Source organism: Pteropus alecto, unplaced genomic scaffold (assembly GCF_000325575.1).
Source record: "Pteropus alecto unplaced genomic scaffold, ASM32557v1 scaffold3, whole genome shotgun sequence".
Classification (NCBI taxonomy): Eukaryota; Metazoa; Chordata; class Mammalia; order Chiroptera; family Pteropodidae; genus Pteropus; species Pteropus alecto.
Window position 1 is genome coordinate 33,156,887 of NW_006442484.1, and position 20,100 is coordinate 33,176,986.

The 20,100-nt window shown below is 31.9% G+C and overlaps 1 protein-coding gene across 16 annotated transcripts in view; it reads right to left on the reverse strand.

The window, feature by feature from the left end:
• BAZ2B (bromodomain adjacent to zinc finger domain 2B) overlaps positions 1–20,100 on the reverse strand; it is a 287,601-nt gene that overhangs the window by 29,468 nt on the left and 238,033 nt on the right. For all 16 annotated transcript variants that reach the window (XM_025039212.1, XM_015596525.2, XM_025039211.1 and 13 more), the window contains 7 exons: positions 14,949–15,089; positions 12,402–12,656; positions 11,233–11,447; positions 10,290–10,364; positions 9,252–9,495; positions 3,349–3,411; positions 2,152–2,296 (listed from right to left, as the gene is read on the reverse strand). In XM_025039212.1, coding sequence (XP_024894980.1) covers positions 2,152–2,296; positions 3,349–3,411; positions 9,252–9,495; positions 10,290–10,364; positions 11,233–11,447; positions 12,402–12,656; positions 14,949–15,089 — 1,138 coding nt within the window. The remainder of the gene's footprint in view (positions 1–2,151; positions 2,297–3,348; positions 3,412–9,251; positions 9,496–10,289; positions 10,365–11,232; positions 11,448–12,401; positions 12,657–14,948; positions 15,090–20,100) is intronic.

Genomic DNA, 20,100 nt, shown 5'->3' on the forward strand with positions numbered 1-20,100 from the left:
ATTACAGCAAAAATAAAGCCAATTGTCCGGACATTAATTTCATTCTTTCTTTTTTATAGCTGAATAATATTTCATCGTGTGTGTGTGTGTGTGTACCACAATTTATCCATTCATCCATCAATAGACACTTATTTAAGTTGTAAATACCTTGGCTATTGTAAATAATGCTGTAATGAACATGGAGTGTCTATATCTTTTTTAGTGACTTTATTTTCTTTGTGCAAACACCCAGAAGTAGAATTGCTGGAAAATATAGTAGCTCTATTTATAATTTTTTGAGGAAACTCCATACTGTTTTCCATAGAGGCTGTACCAATTTACAATCCCACGAATAAAGCACTATGGTTCCCTTTTCTCCACATCCTTGTCAACACTTGTTATTCCTTGTCTTTTTGACAAGAACCATTTTAACAGGTGTGAGGTGATATCTCCTTGTCGTTTTGATTTGCATTTCTCTGTTGATTAATGATGTTCAGCATCTTTTCATGTACCCATTGGCCATGAAAAGATGTCTTCTTTGGAAAATGTCCATTTAGATCTTCTGCCTATTTTGCAATTGGATTTTTTTTTTTTTTTTTTGGCAATTGAGTTATATGAGTTCTTTATATATTATGGATACAGCCTCTTATCAAATATATATTTGTAAATATTTTTTCCCACTTAGTAAGCTGTCTTTTCATTTGCTGATGGGATGCTTTGCTATGCAGGAGCTTTTCAGTATGATATAGTTCCACTTATTTATTTTTATTTATTATTTTTCAGTTAATTAATTTTTTAATTTATTATTTATTTATCGTGTTATTTTTCCATGCTTAAAAATATTTTAAAATATTTTAAATCAGTTAAAAAAAATACACAACACACTATCCTGTTAAATCAACATGCTGACCTATTTACATCAATTTTTCAAAAGAAATAAAACACAATTGAAGCCTCCATGTATCCTCTCTAATTCCATGAGCAACTCCTGCCCTGGGAAGGCAAGAGCATGACTTTCACACATTCTAATACGTGATTTTATACTCTTACTTCACATAATTTGAATTCACAAGAAATATATTATTATACAAAACAATAATAACACTATTTACTATATGCCAATCCTTACATGCCAGTTACTATTCTAAGCACTATACATGCATTATTTCATTAACCACTCCCCATTCCACGCCCCCACATAAGATTTTCATTTAAATAAAAAAGGGTGGTTCCATTGCTAAAATCAAAAAGCTTACAAAGAACTCCTTTATATAATTTCTGTTCTAGACATCTGTGTAATTAATCAATCTCCTCTCTCTAGTGGGTGGTACAACTTCTACATGGCATGGATTATGTTTTATGTATCTTTGAACCTCCTGCAGCACCTAGAAATGCCTGGCACATAGTGGGTATTCAAAAAACATGCGCTGAAAGAAGTTTTTGCCTCCTCGTACCACCACGGGGCGATAGCTACATCATAGAACCTTTGAAGCACTGATACAATACTTTTGGCCTTTTTAAAGTTTAAACATTTGGAAATGCCTAGTCATAGAGTTCTAAAAACTTTAAGACAGTTTATTGAACACATAATTGCCCTACTTACTATGTTAAATAATGCAACAGAAATAGAGCCAGCAAAAGAACAATCTAAATGTAGAATATCAAGAAGCAGTGTGGTAACTTAAAACTTAAGTTTAATGGAGAAGGAGGTGATCACAAATTGCAAACATGAACAAGATTTCAAGATGAATGAGCATTATAATAAGGATCTAAGATTTGAGCAAGTTACCTCCGGAGATACTGTCAGGATGGATGCTTGCTGCAAAAGTTAAAGAACAAACTACATCTTGGAAAACTTGACATTGGGAAGGAAGAGAAGTGGAGGAGCAGCTATAAAGGAAAATACAGGTGAAACTCTTTGTCCACTAAATAAGACAAAGACTAGCTTATGCTGATGTCAGAAAGAATGGCAGAAGAAAAATCATGGACAGGGAAGGAATATTTATCAGTGAAAGGGGGATTATGAGTTAAAAAGGATTAAGAATCAAAGTTTTACAGAGTTTATTCATAAGGCGAATTTGATTCTGTAAGCCCAAAATACATTGAAGGAGTAATAAGGTTTTAGAAAATACGGTTTCTTATGCTATTTTGTAATAGATTAACAGTTCCTACCTTCGCCACTCTCCATGCCTTCTACAAAAATCCCCCCACACTGGGGAAGAATCCAGTATCGGCGTCTGTAACGATCCTGGCCAAACATCATCGAACGTAAAGAGTGAGATGCGTCAAAGAGTTTCCTTCTGTACTGACTCTGTTGCTGTTAAAAATGATGAATATAATTAAGCTATGGATGTTAAGTGCTTTAAAAATTAATATGTGACTTTACACTTTTTATGCCTTTAGAGCAGATACATTTCACTACTGGGAAAGGATAGCAAAATAACTAAATATTACATGTCTGTCTTCAATTTCAGTAACACTTATGATGATAGAAATTATTTTGAAGGAAATTGGAATATTTTTCATGCCAGGAATTAAAAGATAAGTTTTATTTTATCAGGTATCTTATCTTATAGTAAAGCATGTCTTATACTTGATAATAAACAATGTGATCATGTACTTTATTGAGCCAAAGCAAACTGGCTCAGTTCCATTGATTACAGTGTATAACAAATAATACTTATGAATGTAATTAACCATACCTGCATTTATCTATTTTTATACTCAGGCTGTAAATTTTGGGATAAATTTGTGATGAATCTAACACTGATATAATATACAGGTATCTCATAATATTAATCTCATAACACTTTTAAAAACTCATTTTTAACATTTTTCACCTAAAACTTCACTAATGCTACTGAAATTCAGTTTTTAATGAGAAATATGTAAATATATACAGTTAATAATTCCAACGCAATAAAATCCACAAATATATTAATGCAAATTAAAACATTAAGATGCTGAAACTATTACCATGAAATTCGACTGAATTTAAAAAGTAATCAATTCCAAGAAATAAAACCATGCATTTATTGATAGTTTATATTTAAATGAAGAGGTGAAGAATATAGGCCCCAATTAAGTTCAGGCAATGACTTAAGAGAAGGCTTTTAACCTTGGCATTAAACTTTTAAGGTTTAACTGTGAGAATGTTCTAGAGCTCCTCATTTTAATTACTTACAAAAAGCTTGTTTTTATTTAGCAGCCAGAAAAACTAGTCTCATACAAGGCAGAATTTTAAAATACAGCAAAAAACAAACAAACAAACAAACAAATATATATATTATATACATATATACATATATATACACACATATATATATATACACATATTATATATATAAACTGTAATCTGAAAGTGCTTACTTTACTCAGTTTTTCAATCTGTTTTTCTAGCTCTTCAACACTTGCTGCTTGGTCACCTTCATCCTATACATAACAAAATACAGTATCATTTACCTGTTTTTAAGATTTATGTATTTAATCAATCAGCAAATATTTACTGAAAGCTTCCTATGGAAATGAGTAGGAGTCAGTTTTGCTCTCTATAAACTAATACTCTGGTAGAGTATTAAAACACATAAAACATTACACTAAAAACTAAAAACCACCAAACATTAGGAAGCTAGCTGTAAGGACCTCAGAAATTTAGTTATTAAGAGTCATGGAGTTCAGGAGGGTGGTGGGGGTTAAATTCCTTCTAGTGGGAATCTATACTAAGAGAGGCTATATGGAAGAAGTGTTTTAATTAGCTACTGAAGAATAGTTAGGAATTGATTAATCTGAGAAAAGAGGGAAGGGAATTCCACTAAAAAGTTTGACATATCTTGACATGAAAGGTAAATGAAGAGGTAAGGTGGGAGATAAGGCAAAGGTGAGTTTAGGATTAAACTCTCTGGTGCTGTAAATGCTTGGAAATGGACAATAATATGATCTTTGTGAGAGATTAAACAGAACTATGCTTTACAAAGATTAATATGGCAATAGTTGTAAGATGGCTTACAGCAGGAAAAGAACCAGAATTGGCAAATCTGGCAATTGGAATGATTAAAGAGGGAAGGAGAATACAGGCCTTAGGAAGATAAAAAAAAAAAAAGAAAGAAAGAAAGAAAAGCTAATAGATATAAGAGATATTAGATAGAACTTTTAAGTCCTGGCAAATGATAGGCATGAGGTAGAGAGGAGTGAGGGAGATGAAAGAAGGAATAAATTATGAATGTTAAGGGTTTAAACCTGGGAGATGAGACTGCAAAAATATTGGTACTGTAATGTGAGTCATTTTTAGAGCAAGGAAGGTAAGTTATATTTTCAGTACATTGAGCTTTTAAAACATATGAAAAGCAACTAGCAGAGTTGCTAGCACATAATATGTAAATAGGTTACTTTCTTTCTTTCTGAAAGTTGTACTTTAATGAGAAGGTACAGCTATGGCTTAGATTGAAAAAAGTAAGAATTCTTTTTTGACGTTCACTTTCTTTGAGCATTTTTTAAAAAACACAGTCACCAACTACTCATAAACAGTTATTTCTAGATCAGCATGATTATCTCCCCAATACTAGGAAGTGAAAGGGAAATATCAATAGTATTACCACTATCAATCATTTATCTACTCCTTCAAATGTAGGAAACCAAGTTACAGAGGCTTGTAGTCACATTTCTTGTGTTAATATTAGCATAATTTCTTTTGGTAATTAAACCTTAAAAGAGAATAGGTTCAATGACCCTTAAATCTTGACTCTCAAATAGATATGTACATATATACATGATTCTAAAGCAATCTTTTGACCAGCAGCACAAACGTTTAATAATGTTTATATAAAAATGCAATTCAATCAAAAATATCTAAAATAAGACATCGAAGTACATACGTATTAGTCAAATGAAATAAATGGCATTTCTAAGACTCTTCCTATAATGCAAAAGAAGCAAAATATTTAGTAAAGTTTTGTTTAAAGACATTTTGGCTAATAGTCCTTATAATTTTAAGATACATGAATGAATCTGAAAGACCAGAGGGAAAGGCAACAACAAATCTAAGAACACGGAATCTTTATCAGCCATGGTTTCTCAACCAAAAGAGGTTATTACATGTCCCTATATGCTGGAGTTAATTGTTTACATAACCTCTTACATGCCAACTTGTGAGGTTAAAGTTCACATAGGTTTCAACAGAAATCTAAGTATTAGAGAAAGACTCCATGTGTTGAAGAAATGAAGAGTAAGGAGAAGAGGAAATCATCTTTGAGACAAAGGGCTATGACTTAATTAAGGGCAATATCTTTTAATTGAAAGGAATCACATGAGTCTCAATGGAATAGTTCTCTGAAATTTGTTCTTTAATAAGTGTAACTACTGACACTCTACACTTTAATCAAGAGGTCAAACCTATTTTTGAAGGAATAATGTGCTTATGCTTATCTTATCCATCAGGTTTATTAAATAGTTAAAATTTTACTTTATTAGGAAATTGGTAAGCGGCTACCAGTTCTTCATTACAAAGATTAACTTTCAATTCATTTAAAGGAAATGCTAATTTTACTTCTTAGGTCCCAAAATATTATTTAAGAAATTTTAAAACTGTTTTCTTACATTAATAACAAGGTACACATTTGCTAAAATTTTGATCAATAAAACCTGATAATCTAATTAACTCTATAATTCGACACTCATAAAAAAACCCAAAATACTACTTTAAATGACACATCTGGTCTAAGAAACATTTACAATTTCTAAATCATTAATAACAACTTTTAATAGTTTTTATCTCCCTTAAAGAAAAAAAATGTATGGTTTGTTAATTATCCTTGTGAAAAAGAAGCCAGGCAAAGCAAATAATTTCTGTAAATAAATTCTAATTTAGTGGGATAACTACCCAGCAGAATACACTGAAATCTCAATACAGGGTTGTCTAATATATGAGAGTTAATACTTTGAAACAATTTATAATATTAAGTGTTTTAAAGGGATGCTAATTCGGTGAAAAGGTGATTAATAGTGATCAAAAAGGTTTAATTCCTACTATGGAAACAGCTCCATTTGCCAAATGCAGCAGATTTGGTTATAAACGGTATCTTTTGTTTAGGTAACTACAATTCTAATACCCAATTTATATACCCTTCGCATTATTTGTCATAGCATATAAATATATGATCAAGTGGTTTCAAAGTACAACATTATAAAATAATTTCTATAAGGAATCTCAATGTAGTCTCCTTTTCAGATTGGTACTCTTAAGATAAGTAAAGCTCACTCTAGTGATTTTTATCATCTTGGTTTAAAATAGAACATTGGGAGGATTTATAAAAACACTTTACATTTATGCTATTTTTACTTAAGAGAGTTGTGTAGTACATGATCTTATAAGTACCTCTGCATTATTATCTAGATTCAGTCAAAATTTGATTCACTAATTTATCATTGGTCTTGATTAGATATTATTTTCACATGTTCCATCACTAAAGTCATCCCTCTAAGCCTTGTTAAATTCTTTAGCAGTACAGACTTGATTCAAGAAAGGAACAGTTATTTCTAGATTTCCTTAGCTGAATACTCCTGACACTGAGGGAACAAGGAATGGTGGGCTATATATTCTTTTTTGAGTACCATTCGGTAGCCCTATCAATATTTCTAGCACTTTTTTTTTTGGTAAAAGGTGAAATTCAACTTTAATTTCTCTTTTACACAAGTCCATTTCCAAGGCTTATGGTAGCTTCCCTTAAACACACACACCCTCTATAACCTTGCCTTCTTCCCTTTAGCTTAACTCTTCAAAGCTAGCCCCTTCACCATGAATGAATATCTTCCAATATCTTAGGAGATGTTACACCTTAATTATTCTCTTTATCTCTTTAATCTTCAACCTCTCTCCCTGATTTTATTGACTCTTTCAATGAAAAATCACCTAAGTCTTTCTTCTGAAGAATCCTTAGTCTTTGTTCTCCTCTAGGAACTACTCTTTCCTCTGAAACCGAAAGCTTGAAACAGTTATCCTTACTTTATCACTTCCTATTTATCACTTAAATTAATTATAGGCTGGTGTTTGCTCTCATCTGTCTAATGACACTGTGCTGGCATTGGTTATCAATGACCCCTATGTTGCCAAATCTACTGAACACTTTCAGTCCTCATCACACTAGACTCCTGCTGTCTTAATATTGTTTATCACTCCCTCATTTTTGAAATGTTCAGCTTTCTTAATTTTTGTTATTACACATGTAGAAAAGAGTTAACACTGCAGATCTGACTTCTACCCTTTGAAAGGCCTGCTTGTAAAGTTAGCATTTGGGTGGTGTCTGGGAACTTAAAATCTGGAGGGTTCCCTGACCCTAACAGATAAGATGGGCTCACTGGACCTAAACTGTGCTAACAATGTGTTTTATACTGAACACCTACTTTTCTTTGGAGAGTCTGGAATTTTGGCATATGCTATGCAGCGGGTGCCTATGTGACTAACCCTCTATTAAAACTCTGGGCACCGAGTCTCCAATGAGCTTTGCTAAAACAATATTTCACAACTCAATGCTAGGAGAATTAAGCATATTCTGTGTGATGCCACTGGAAAAAGACTCTTAGAAGCTTGGCCTGGTTTCCTCTGGACTTTGGCCCCTGTGCCTTTTCTCTTTGCTGGTTTTGCTTTGTTTCCTTTTGCTGTAATAATTCATAGCTATAGCATGACTAGATGCTAAGTTCTGTAAGTCTTCTTAGTGAATCACTGACTCTGGAGATGGTTTTGGGGACTATAGAAATCTTTCACCTCTCTAACTATTCCCTTTTCAACAATAAGCCTTGTGGACTCTTCTTAAATACTGATGTTCTCTCGGGTTCCACTAGACCAATTCCCTTGTGCAAACTTGTCCACTTCATGATTTTAAATTATTGTCTAATAATTATGTAAATTATGTGCTAATAACTTCCAGATCTATATTTTCAAGACTGAACTCTTCTTTGGGCTTCAGATTCTTAAATCCAATTGATAGCTGAACTCTTGCATAGACACCTCAAACTCAGTATGTCTAAAATAAACCTACCATCATTTCCTGTCTCCAACGCTCTGTTCCATACTCCCCACTTCCCCTAGCATCTATTTACTCTATTCCTCCCGATTTCTCTTTCTTAGTTAAGTGCAACAATAGCATGCAGTCTCCCAAGCCAGACAGTTGGAAATTAAACTTACCCCTCCTTTAGCCTACACAATCCACCTTCAAACCCTACTCATTCTTCCTCTTAAATGCTTATTGAATCCTTTCCACTTTCTTCATCCCAACTACCATTGTTCTAGTTTCAGACTCCTCACAACTCACCTAAATTATTGCAATATCTTATGACTGATCTTCCCACCTTTGATCTTGCCCTACCCAAATCTATTTCTATCTTCCACAGAGCTGCCGTGAACAACTTAGAAATCAAGTCTGACCATGTCATTCCCTTACTTAAAACCCTTCAGTGGCTTCGTATCACTAAAAAAGTATAAAATCCTAGTTTGTATTTATTACGTATGAGGCTCTCTAGTAACACTGAAGCACCTGTAAGTCCCTTAAAGGACATTATGGTTTTAGGCTTCTGTGCCCTTGATCATGCTATTCTCGGCCTGAAAAACTCTTCCCTGGATTCCTCCCCAGGCTAACATTTGGCCCAGCTTGTAGCCTCAGCTAATGGGTCCAGAAATCCTTTATGAGAATTTATTCCTTAGAAAGATTAAACGTTCTTCCTTTGTTCCTACCTAGCACATTTTAAATACCGCAATCAAAGCAGTTAACACTTAACGCATTACAGTTTCTTACTACAAATCTTCCACTAGCGGGGACTTTTAGTGCCTTATATTTCTTTGATCAAAGGTGCCTAAAGCTAGTCACATAATAAACTGGTGTCTGGGAAATACATCAGTCTCATTAAACCTGACGACACTTTTAAGACTTGAAGTATTGTACAAATGTAGTATGTTAATAAAATGAAAGAGAATATCTGAAATTAAGAATCTGCATAGTTCTTTGGAGAACCCTCAAGTCATATAAAAAGAAAAACTTAAAATCTTTTGTCCAATGTAAGTGACTTCTATGTATAGGTATTCTATTCAATATTTACCTAACCATCATAAAACAAACAAACAAACAAACAAAAAACCTGATTATTATTCAGTTTTCAGATGAAGAAATTGGGGCAAATAAGTGTCAAAATGGAATTTCAACCCAATTCATTTGACTCTGAATTCTGTTATTTTTCAATGTTACACAATCTTACTTAAGTATTAAAATCAACCTAAATTTGACTACCTCATCTTCACAGATGTCAGCCTTTTTTCCTTTTTTGTCTTCTTTATCTTCTTCATCCTCATCATCTTCGTCAGCTTGGTCATCACTGTCATCATCATCATCATCATCATAATCACTGTCTCCTCCCTTTCTTCTTCGCTTTCGTCCTGGAGTGGGCGTGCCTAATGGATGTTGTTCCTCTCCAAGATCAATGCCACCGGAAGTGTCTCTTTTGCCTGTTTTCTTAGCATGAATGATTCTGAGCCTTTAAATATGAACAAATGAGATATGGAAGAAAAGGTTTCTTTCTTAAAGAGCATAATGTGAATTTTAAGCAAGAATAGCTAATGATATTTCTCTCACAATAAACAATAAATCAATGACAATAAAAATTAGAATTAAAGAAATTTTAAATTTATTTCTAGAAATTACAGAACATATTAACTTTCAAGAATAATTGTGGGTATGTCTCTGGAATTAGAACACATGTAAAAAAAACTTAAAAAGGTGAAAGGACTACTCCAGCAACGGCCAAGTGATAATTCCTGATCTCATACTAAGAGACTGAATAAATTTCAATTCACATTACCACAAAGAAACTATGCTCTTAACATAGAAGTTGAATAATTTCAGCATTATATTTCCTGGCAGAAAGCTAATTAAGTTTTAATGTTGAATATATTTGGATATGTTAGACTCTCTATAAAAGCAAACTTTAATTAAAAAGCAATTAAGAAGAAAAGCAGTAGTTCCAAAGATTCTATTTATGACAAAAGTAACCTGAAAGTGACAACAATCTTAGAAAATGTGATTGCTCGACTGCTTTGAAAGAAAAATGATAAATGGACTTTCTTCTAAGTTTGAAGTATATGAGCTCAATAAATTTCATATCTTTTATCTATTGCAAATTCTGGTCTTAATTTCATCTTAATTAAGCTTTATCTTTTCTAATTGTTAGACAAAATAAAATTTAAATTCTATCTTTGCAATTTGTATATTTTACTGGGTAACTTGTACAATGAGAAAAAAGTATATTGATTTTAATAAAACAGGACTTACTTGCGGAGTTTACCTTCTACCACCCATTTATCTCTCCTTAAGTTTGACATATAATCAATGTTCTTGTCGATTTCACTACCAATGTAAAAATTTATTAGAAAACATAAATTAATACATTATGCAATACATTAATTTGGTAAGCAAATTGCTGCAGTTTTTTGTTAAGTAAAAACGATGACTGCTAATGAATAACAAAAACAAATGAAAAATTATATTAATACAGTATCACAACTAAGAGATGTATAGAAAACTTAAAATGTCCATCAATAGCAGAAATGCACAGCTCTGAAATATTTGGATTGATCCTTTTTCTAAAAAGGTCAAGAACTAAAAGTAACAAAATTAAAATCTGTAAAATAATTAATAGCAAGGATAAGATGAATGTGGATTTGTTCCCCAAATGTTGGATACTGCAGTGGAGGACTTACTTTGGCTCTTAAATGAGATTGAGTACTTTTTCAAAAAAAGTACAAATTAATACATCAATAAGCTAATAATATTAAGGTTGCATTAGCACATCATAAAATCAAAAGTAGGTGGATGATTCTATAAATGGCTACTAAGGAAAATCATGTAGTCATCTATCAACAAAAGATGTCAAGGAAATAAAACTTCTAGATTCTTACAACAGTGTTGAATTCTGGCACCATAGTAAGAAAAGGTATTTTTACACTTCAGTATATAAATAACAAAATTATTAAATAAACAAAACAGGTTACAAAGATTATATATAGTATGATCCAAATTTTCTTTTCAATAGGTTGCCAAGACATTAAAATATTATTATTAATCTTCTCTGAATGGTGATATTAAGTGTAATTTTAATTTTTTTCTTTGTGCTAGTTCTGTAACTTCAAAATTTTCTTTAAGTGATTTGCATTACTTTGTGATAAGAAAATTCAAAACAGAAAAGAATCACCAGGAAACTTGGGCATATGCTTACCTCACCACACTCTTGCTGCATGCCAGTTCATTGATCAGAAAAGCCAGAACTGAGGCTTTCTGTGCTGGAGTGTGAGCCTGAAAAGCTTTGGTCTTCAGGCTCTCAGTAAGCTCAGTTTGTCCACAGTGGGCTTCCATAAAAATCTGCAAAATCTCGGAAACATTGTCTCGATTCACACCAACATTCAGCAAATGTTCTCCGAGAGCTGTTTTGGCCTATAAAATTTTGGCATTTTTATAGTATTGGTCATAACCATTCATCACATAAAACAATAAGATTTTAAAATATTGATATTATATAATCTAGATAATACTGACAAGGGCTTTATTCACATTTTTGATTAAGTGGAGACAAAAATACGCAAGTGATAATAGACAATTCGAGTACTTGTAATCTTTTTACAAGTACTTTTTCAAACCCTTGGTTAAAAGTTAGGCGGGGTGAAATCATCTATCATACCTTCTTTGAATACAGAAAGTATCCCAAGCCTTTCCAGGCTTTTTTAGACATTCTATTCGGGTGGTGGGGGGAGATGGGAGGTTCAAAAGCCCTATTATTGTGTTGTCTGGCCCTATGGTGTCATGGGGTTTATTGCCTGATATACTAAGTGAATAGGGAGATGAAGGAAAAAGTAACAGGTACAGTGGGAAGCTTCTCCCTATGCAATTATTACCTAGAGCAAAGCTGACTGAAATGTGTATCTTAACGGGAATTAAGATAACTTTAAACTTATTGAGTATCCACTGAGCAGTAGAGTCTTAACACACTGGTCTGCAGTTGCCTTGATTAGCCTGTTATTCACAGTGACTCAGAGAGAACACAGTATAATATCAGAAAGCACACATAAGTTCTAATTGCTTTATGAGTTATGAATTCTCTGTTTTGCTGAATATCACTTGGGTATCTCGTTAAATCAACTTGGTTTTTTCTGAAACCTAGAGGACAAAAAGAGTAATTTGGGAATGATCTACATTCTGTAGGTTTTATGAAACAGGTTTTTCTAGGTTGGTACCAATTGCAACCTGAGCAAATCTACATTTAATGTTTTGTAGAAAAGAATGGATCTATACGATCTTCTGCTAACATATTACATACAGCCAGCTACCAATGCACTGATAGTACAAATTAAAAAAAAAAAAACAACTTTCATATATATATATATTTTTTACCTTGTATCCTGTAATTAGACCTGGATCACATACAGCAGCTGAGAGGAGCCTCACAAGCAAGTCTTGTACTTCACCCATGCTGTCCCCTATATTTAGTAATCCCTCTTGAAGAACACTCAGGTTTGGAACATCAATATTCACATCAAAGCCCAAAACTTTACCAAAGTTTCGTAAGAACTGCACCACCATAAGACAGTCTGAAAATGTACTTCCAGAGAGAACCAGTCCTGGAATACGAGGCAACTCTGGCAAAGGCTGAAAATAAAATAAATTTTAAAAGCTATGATTTTTTTATCTTCTGAAGTTAAATAAGTTCCTGCCTTTCTCTTGCATTGACACTGGTGGGTTTCCCTCTGGATGGTAAATTCCCTGAGAACATTTCTGCAACCCCCTGGTAATAAGTATAGGATCTCGAATGCAAGTAACCATCAATAAACTTTGGTTGAGCTCAATATGAACTTAGATCTCTACAAAAGAGAACACTAATTTTAATTAACTTACATATTGATAAAGTGTGGGTTATATAACTGGATAAAAATTAGATAACATTAAGAAATAAACCTTTCAAAACTACTTTACTATGGGCATAGTAGGGCACACACTGATTTCTTCTAATGATGGAGATTGATTTATGATTAACACTTTTTTGGTAGCTCAGATATGACTAGTGTGCATCTGTGGGCTGTACAGTCGGAAAGACTGGTACCATCTTTGGTTAACGAATGCTGATAAATTACTAGGTCCACATGACCAGAACCTATGACCCTATCAAGAATCCAGGTATACTGCAACTAGCAGTCTTTAGGTGTCCTGTATGTAGTGAAACATTAATACTGTATTGAGTTTCAGTACTCAAATTAGAAAGCTGCCTCTTCCGCTACTTCTCAAACAGGCTCACATATTAACATTTTAATGACTAAATTGTAGTACCAGTTGTCATGGACATTAAAAAATTTAAATAAATAGGTAATCTAAATTAAAAACATTTTGTCCATGAATGGGATTCAATAACAGTACCTTAAATTTTGACTGGAAAAAAATGTGACTTGTAAGTATGTCTATTTATCTAAATTGGTCCTTGTTCAAAAATGTTCCTCCACCATGCACATACTTAAATAACTAACCAAAGACTTTATCTACTAATATTGTGTAGAAGCACAGAACTGGCTGATAGTATACAACTCATTTGTTCCATTTGAAAACCACTTAATTCTGAGTTTTCTTTTTTCCTAAACTATATTGGATATATACATTTTCTTAAAGCTAACAAAAGTGAGGTTTAAAATGGACTTACATATTTGATATAGTACATATGAATTTAAGTTAAAATAAAAGATGCAAGAAAATAAAGTTCACTTAAGATTTTAAAAAAATTGCTCACTATGGAGCTTATGAAATGTGTTAACTAATCTATATACCCATTCTGTGCTTAGAAATTTTATACATCTAAGTAACTAAAATTAGTATGTATACTTATTTTTATTCAAAAGCATTTATTCTAAGTAAATAAATAGGATATTAATATAATTAAATCCCTACTAGGGTTTACTTAAAGCACTTTAGAAAAGAGCTTACATAAATCAAGAAACGATCATTATTTGTATATCAGATGACTATGGTATGTAAGTAAATACAGATGTTATTGACCAAGTATAATAATATATTACTGAGTATTATAGAGATGATATGCAGCACTGCTATAATTTTCTAGAAATGCCATCTTCTTATCTATAGTTAAGCATAACTGATTTCTATTCATAAGTGGGTGAAATCATGCCAGTTACTAAATATTATTTTGCTTTTTCCAAATGTCTATTTTTATGTATTTTAGTAAAATTATAAGTTTGTGATGCATGATGGAAGAGAAAACAAACAACTTTGATTGGACACGTTTCTTGGCTTCAAGATGATAAACAGTATGGATTCCAGAATTTAATAAACTGAGGCTTGAATCCAAGTTTCCATTTATTAACTATATAGTCTTGGGTAAGTTCCTTAAACTGTGTCTCACTTTTATCTTCTGTAAATGGGCATAAATACCAGCTCCACAGAACTGTGGTTAGAATTAAGTGAACGAATTCATATAAAGCACTTAGCATAGTGCCTGTCATATAGTAAACATACTCAGTAAAAATAAGCTACCATTCCTAAAGCGCCGAAGGAGGTCACATATTATAAATCCTAATTTATTTGAATATCTATGGGGAGAAGTTAGATCTTTCTGTACCTAAATGCCTGGGAACAACCAAATGAAACATAGAAATCCTATCTACTTCTATAATTCATCTTTGTTAATTTCTACAGTACACCTACTTAAATTAAAAAGGCTTGTTGTAGTAACCCTTGTATGCATTAAGAATAGCCATTATCAGCTCAAGAGCTCTAGAGGTTTATTGGTACTCATCCAGGAGAGGCTGATTGGCGTAGGCTTGGAAATCCGCTGCTCCATTATGAAAGGATTTCATAATGACAGCTCTGGCAAAAAAATCAGGTGAGAATACAGGAAAAATTAAATTTATTTATGAAATGGTTTACATGATAAATTACCTTTTGGTCTGCTAAGCACATGTCTTCATTAGGCTTCTTCAGTTCCTTTGCCATTTCTAATTCTAATCTTCGTTGCTCTAGTTTACGCTCTTTATTTAATCTTTTTTCATCACGTTTTTCTTGCTTCAACCGTTCTTTTTCCTAAAAAAAAAAACATGTCCACATACTCTTTAATCATTTTATGTCTGAAAAACCTCCAGTTAAAATTTAAAAAGTGATTAAAGTGTTATTATTTCCATAAACAGAATTCTCTTTGGAGGTTTAGAAATAGACATGGAATTACAGAGAAACAATTACTTATTGCCTTTCAGTGTTTTCACTCTTTGAATTTCAAAATAATCTTATGACTATATATATATATCTATAATGTATTATCTATATATTATATTGATGTAGTATCAATATTAGATTCAACTCAAGTTATTCCATTATTTAAAATCTATTCAATCCTTTCCAAGGTTATAAGAATAAAACATTTATTTATAAAAGCAGGAATATAAAATGTATACATGGCAACTAAAAATTTATGACATAAAGTTAACCAGCATTAACACGAATTTTTGTGTAGCTCCAGAAAGCAAGGGAAGATTTACAGTAGGAAAGTGGAAGCAATATGTTTGAACCTGAAAAAGCAGTTCTTTGAAAGTGAATTAGCGTGTCTTAAGATAATACCTGTGATGAAATACAAATGTTATTTACCACTATAAACAACACTTAAGAGAATGCAAAATGGGTTTGGAAGGTAATTCCAAAAACTTTCGAAAAATATTTTGGGTAATGGCGACAACATAAAAATAATCGTCCTTTCTCCCTGTTGTACGGATGACACTCTGCTGGAAAAAGTTATGAGATTTCTATAATATCAGTGTCATTACTTTACTGTCATACCTCAAATATAATTCTATTTATTTAGAGGAGAAATAACAGTAGAATCATCAGGCAATTCTAACCTAAAACTTCACATATCTGACATATTAATGATGAGTTTACTTCCATTACTTTCGAGGCTGATAATGTCTCTTCTTGATTAAAAATTTTTCAATTTTCTTTATTTTTACCAAAATAAAGTCCAACTCCTTACTTTGGATTTCAGGACTTTCTTCTTTTTCAAATTATCACCCACTTTTATTTGTTGATTTCATCAAATTATTTGCTATTCCCAATGAACACCTCTTATTCCCTTACTTCCTTATACTGGTGCACTTCAATTAGAAATGTGATTATTCCCACCTTGTGTATCTAAATCTTAGTTAAACACTGCCACCTCTTCCTTACTACCAATTTCTCTTTAATTCTCAGGTTTTTTGCTATAACTTAAACTTACTTTTATCACTTTTAACATTTAAAAAATTTTAACACTTTTATTGATTCCTGTAATATATTAGCATTTCTGTCCATATTGTAACTATTTCCATTTAAATTACCACTGGTAAGAAAGTATACTGACTCCTGGGAGAGGCATGCCAAGGAGGAGACAAAGAGGAGTGGAGAAGTGTATTCCAGGTAGAACTGAGAAAGCACAGTGTATTTGAGAAATTGCTAGTACTTTCAAGACTGCAACATAAGTTGCAGTTTGAGTAGTTGCTAAATATTATGATACAGAGCCAGAGGCCAAGTAGTGAGGGCCTTTTTATATGATATGATCAAGATAAACTGTTCCTTTTTATTATACAGGCTCTAGATGTCTGGGTTACTGATTCATGCAGACATTTGGGAGGGAAATGATAAGGAAGCTATATTATGAAATTACTGACACCAAGAAAGATCTATAATTAATCTTACAAGTTAAAAACTAAAAGCTGTTTCTGAGGGTCGGTGACATGAAATATACACAATATGTAACATTTCCACAATGCAGTATATATAGATTTTCAAATCAAATTATCATTGGTAAAACATCTTTTTTCCAGAATTAGATTTTCGATTTTTAAATACATAAAATGTTGCTCTAAGAGTTTTTCCAAGGAAGACTTAACTTTTTAGTTACCAGAATAAATTAAAATCACCAAACATACAAACATATTAAAAACATATTAAATGTCTCATAGATTTCAAAGTAGGTCATGTAAATTTTTCTACTATATAGGACTAATGAAGAATTCTTATAATAGAAACTATAAATACAATAATCGAGACTACTCTACACTAAAAAACTGTTGAAAATGGTTACCATTTCTTTACAAAAAGAGAGAAAAGACCCATGTATGTGATACTTATGCTTTTTTCACTGTGCCCTCTTAACATTGTTGGCAATCTGGGGGTACACACACACTTCAATTATACATAGACAAGGAGTTAGAATGCATTTAACGCCATGAGATAAATATGGCTTATATTCTTGGATATCATTTTTATCTAGAAATATGCAATATTTTTTCCAATTAAAAAAGCATGGCTATATTATGGAATAGAATGTAAAAGCGATATCAATTTTTAGGATAAAATGGAGATTTCCAAGAAATCTTAGAAATTTGTGGGACAAGAATCCATTCTTGTCTACTATTAGAGATACTTCGAAGGAAACATGGAGTCTCTATAATTAATGAATTTTAATGAACTGAATAGGACTAATAAAAATCCTGTGGTTCTGGTACAAGATGACTCTCAAAGAACCAGAGCTTCTCGGGTTTCCCCAATAATCAATCAATATTTCAAACAGCATATGAAGACAGTCACAATCTAGCCCCATACAGTTCTGATCCCATCTCTCATAATTCTCAGTGCATTTCCCATGCTCTAGTCACACTGTGTGATATTCCTGTATTGAGAAGACAGTGTAACCAGTTTGAGGTATTTCTTGGATGATGATGATGAAGAAGGAAGAAAGGAAGAAAGAGAAAGGGAGGAGAAGAGGAAGCAGAAGCAACAAGCCAAGATAAGTATATACACAAGGTTAAAAATCACTAACCCCTCTTTGCACCTTCCTCCTTCCTGCCCCCACAGGTCCTGTTTAATTATAGCACTGTACTTTTGTGTATGTCATCCCCTCTGCCTGGAATGCAAGCTCCTGCTCTTTTTTATAGAAATAAAGCCTGTTATTTGTTGTTGTCGTTGTTCTTCTTCCCACAACTACTTCAGGCATTTTGATATTTCTTTGTTGAGCTTCTACAAAACTTATTATAGCATTTATTGTATTCTGTGACAATTATTTGTTTAAAGTTGACCTCTCCCGCTTTAGTGTGAGTTTCTAGAGGTCAGAGGAACAAATTTATTCTCCTGTCTCTTTATGGACCTATTTAATTCCCAGCAGTACAATTTGCCAAACATCTCAAGAAAGTTTTTAGTGATTTTATCTCTCTTCCTGACTCTCAAGCCTATATCAGTTCAAATTTCCTTCCACTGGTCTAAATATTGTTCCTATTTCCGATATTAAAGTTATCATATGTCTCTAATGTACATATTCTGTGTGCCTCAGCATGAAAATTATTTAAGCATCTATGAATTTGATAAATAATTCTACAAATAAATTCTACATAATAAATTCTACATAAATAAGGATAGGTTAACATTTGTACTAGTCATTAAAGATTTTCAATAGCCAATTTTTTCTCCACTTTTTATATTTCACTTCTGTGGACAAACATAACTGATGTCTTCTATTTTATATACAAACCTTGTATCCAAAAATGGAGTTCAATACATTTAATAATAATATTCAGATGATATTTAGGAATTTAAAAATACCTAAAACATTTCTCTATTCCAATATTATTAATTTCTTAACCTTTTTAATTGTATACATTGTGATTATATGTGCTTGCAAACAGACCTCCTCCATATCAGAGTTAAATAGATTTATTATCTGATAATTTTTCCAGAAACTAAAGTTAAAGTGCCAGTGCTACTTTAGGCCATTTGAAGATGTTGAAATTTGTGTAGTACTCACTCTTCTAGACTTCATATATTGCTTGAAAGAGCTGTATTATTTACCCACCTTTTACCTAAGCCGTTTCTTCACAAATTAAGTTGCCGTGCTTGATTCTACATATAATTTCAATAGTATTATATTTTGTTTATATGTCAAATATTAGGCTTTCACAATGGAATTTTCTAATTATGCAAGGTCAGTTCACAATAGACTTTGACCTACCAGAGATAAGTCTTATTAAACATAACATAATATGAAAGGAATGTCAAAACATATTTTACATTAACATTTGTTAAATTTCAGGGCAATAACTTAGAGTTTCTAAAAATGACTATAAAATATAGCTCTAAAGTATATTTTAGATTGATTATAAATAATTATAAGCAAATTAGTATGCCTCCTCCCAATTTTTTTTTGGCCTTCATCTCCCTTTCCCAAACTACTTTTCTAGATGCAGATTTTCTTGACATATACGTAGATTCTTGGAATATAAGTTGTTTATAATAAAATATCTCTTTTATCATCTTAATTATAATAGAATTTTCTGTATCAAAATATTACTAATGCCTTAGTTAAGTCATTTAAATTTCATTTCAGAGTTGAAATACCTTTTGGTAGCAAATGCATTAAATTTAGGATATCCTAAACAGCCAAAAATTTAGAGTAAAATTTTCAAATCAGTTTTTTACTCACATAAAAATATTATTTTAGGGACTCTAAAAGGATAAAGTATTTCTAGAAGTCTAGAGCACAATAACAAATATATGAAATAAATTTATTCTATTTTAGAATTATAGAAGTTTAAAAACCTAACAATGAATGGGGTAGAATAATGACCTGTTATTGTAAAGTTTTACAGCTTATCGGATTGCAGAACAGGCCATTCTCAAGAGATCATATTGCAAAGACGCCTATGTTTTTTGCATTTTACGATTCTACTGGGTCTCTTAGGTGTTTGTTCTGGGCATAATTAGGAGAATACATTTCTTTTGACAGCAAATGTACTTAAAATTTCAAAGACATAAATATAATTTAAGAGAAATAGGTTTACCTCAGAGTGCAGGAAGAATAAAAGTGTAAATAAGATTAATAACACAAGCCATTTATAAAAGACAAATACAAAGAATAAAAATGATACTGTTTTATAGTCATATTGAGTATGAGCAGAACAATCAGGGCAATTTTTTTTAAAGGGACCTATTTTTACATTAAAAATATTATGAAAATTAAGTTTAAACAAATGAAAAAATTATGAATCTATGATTTAAAAAGCTGTATTTTATA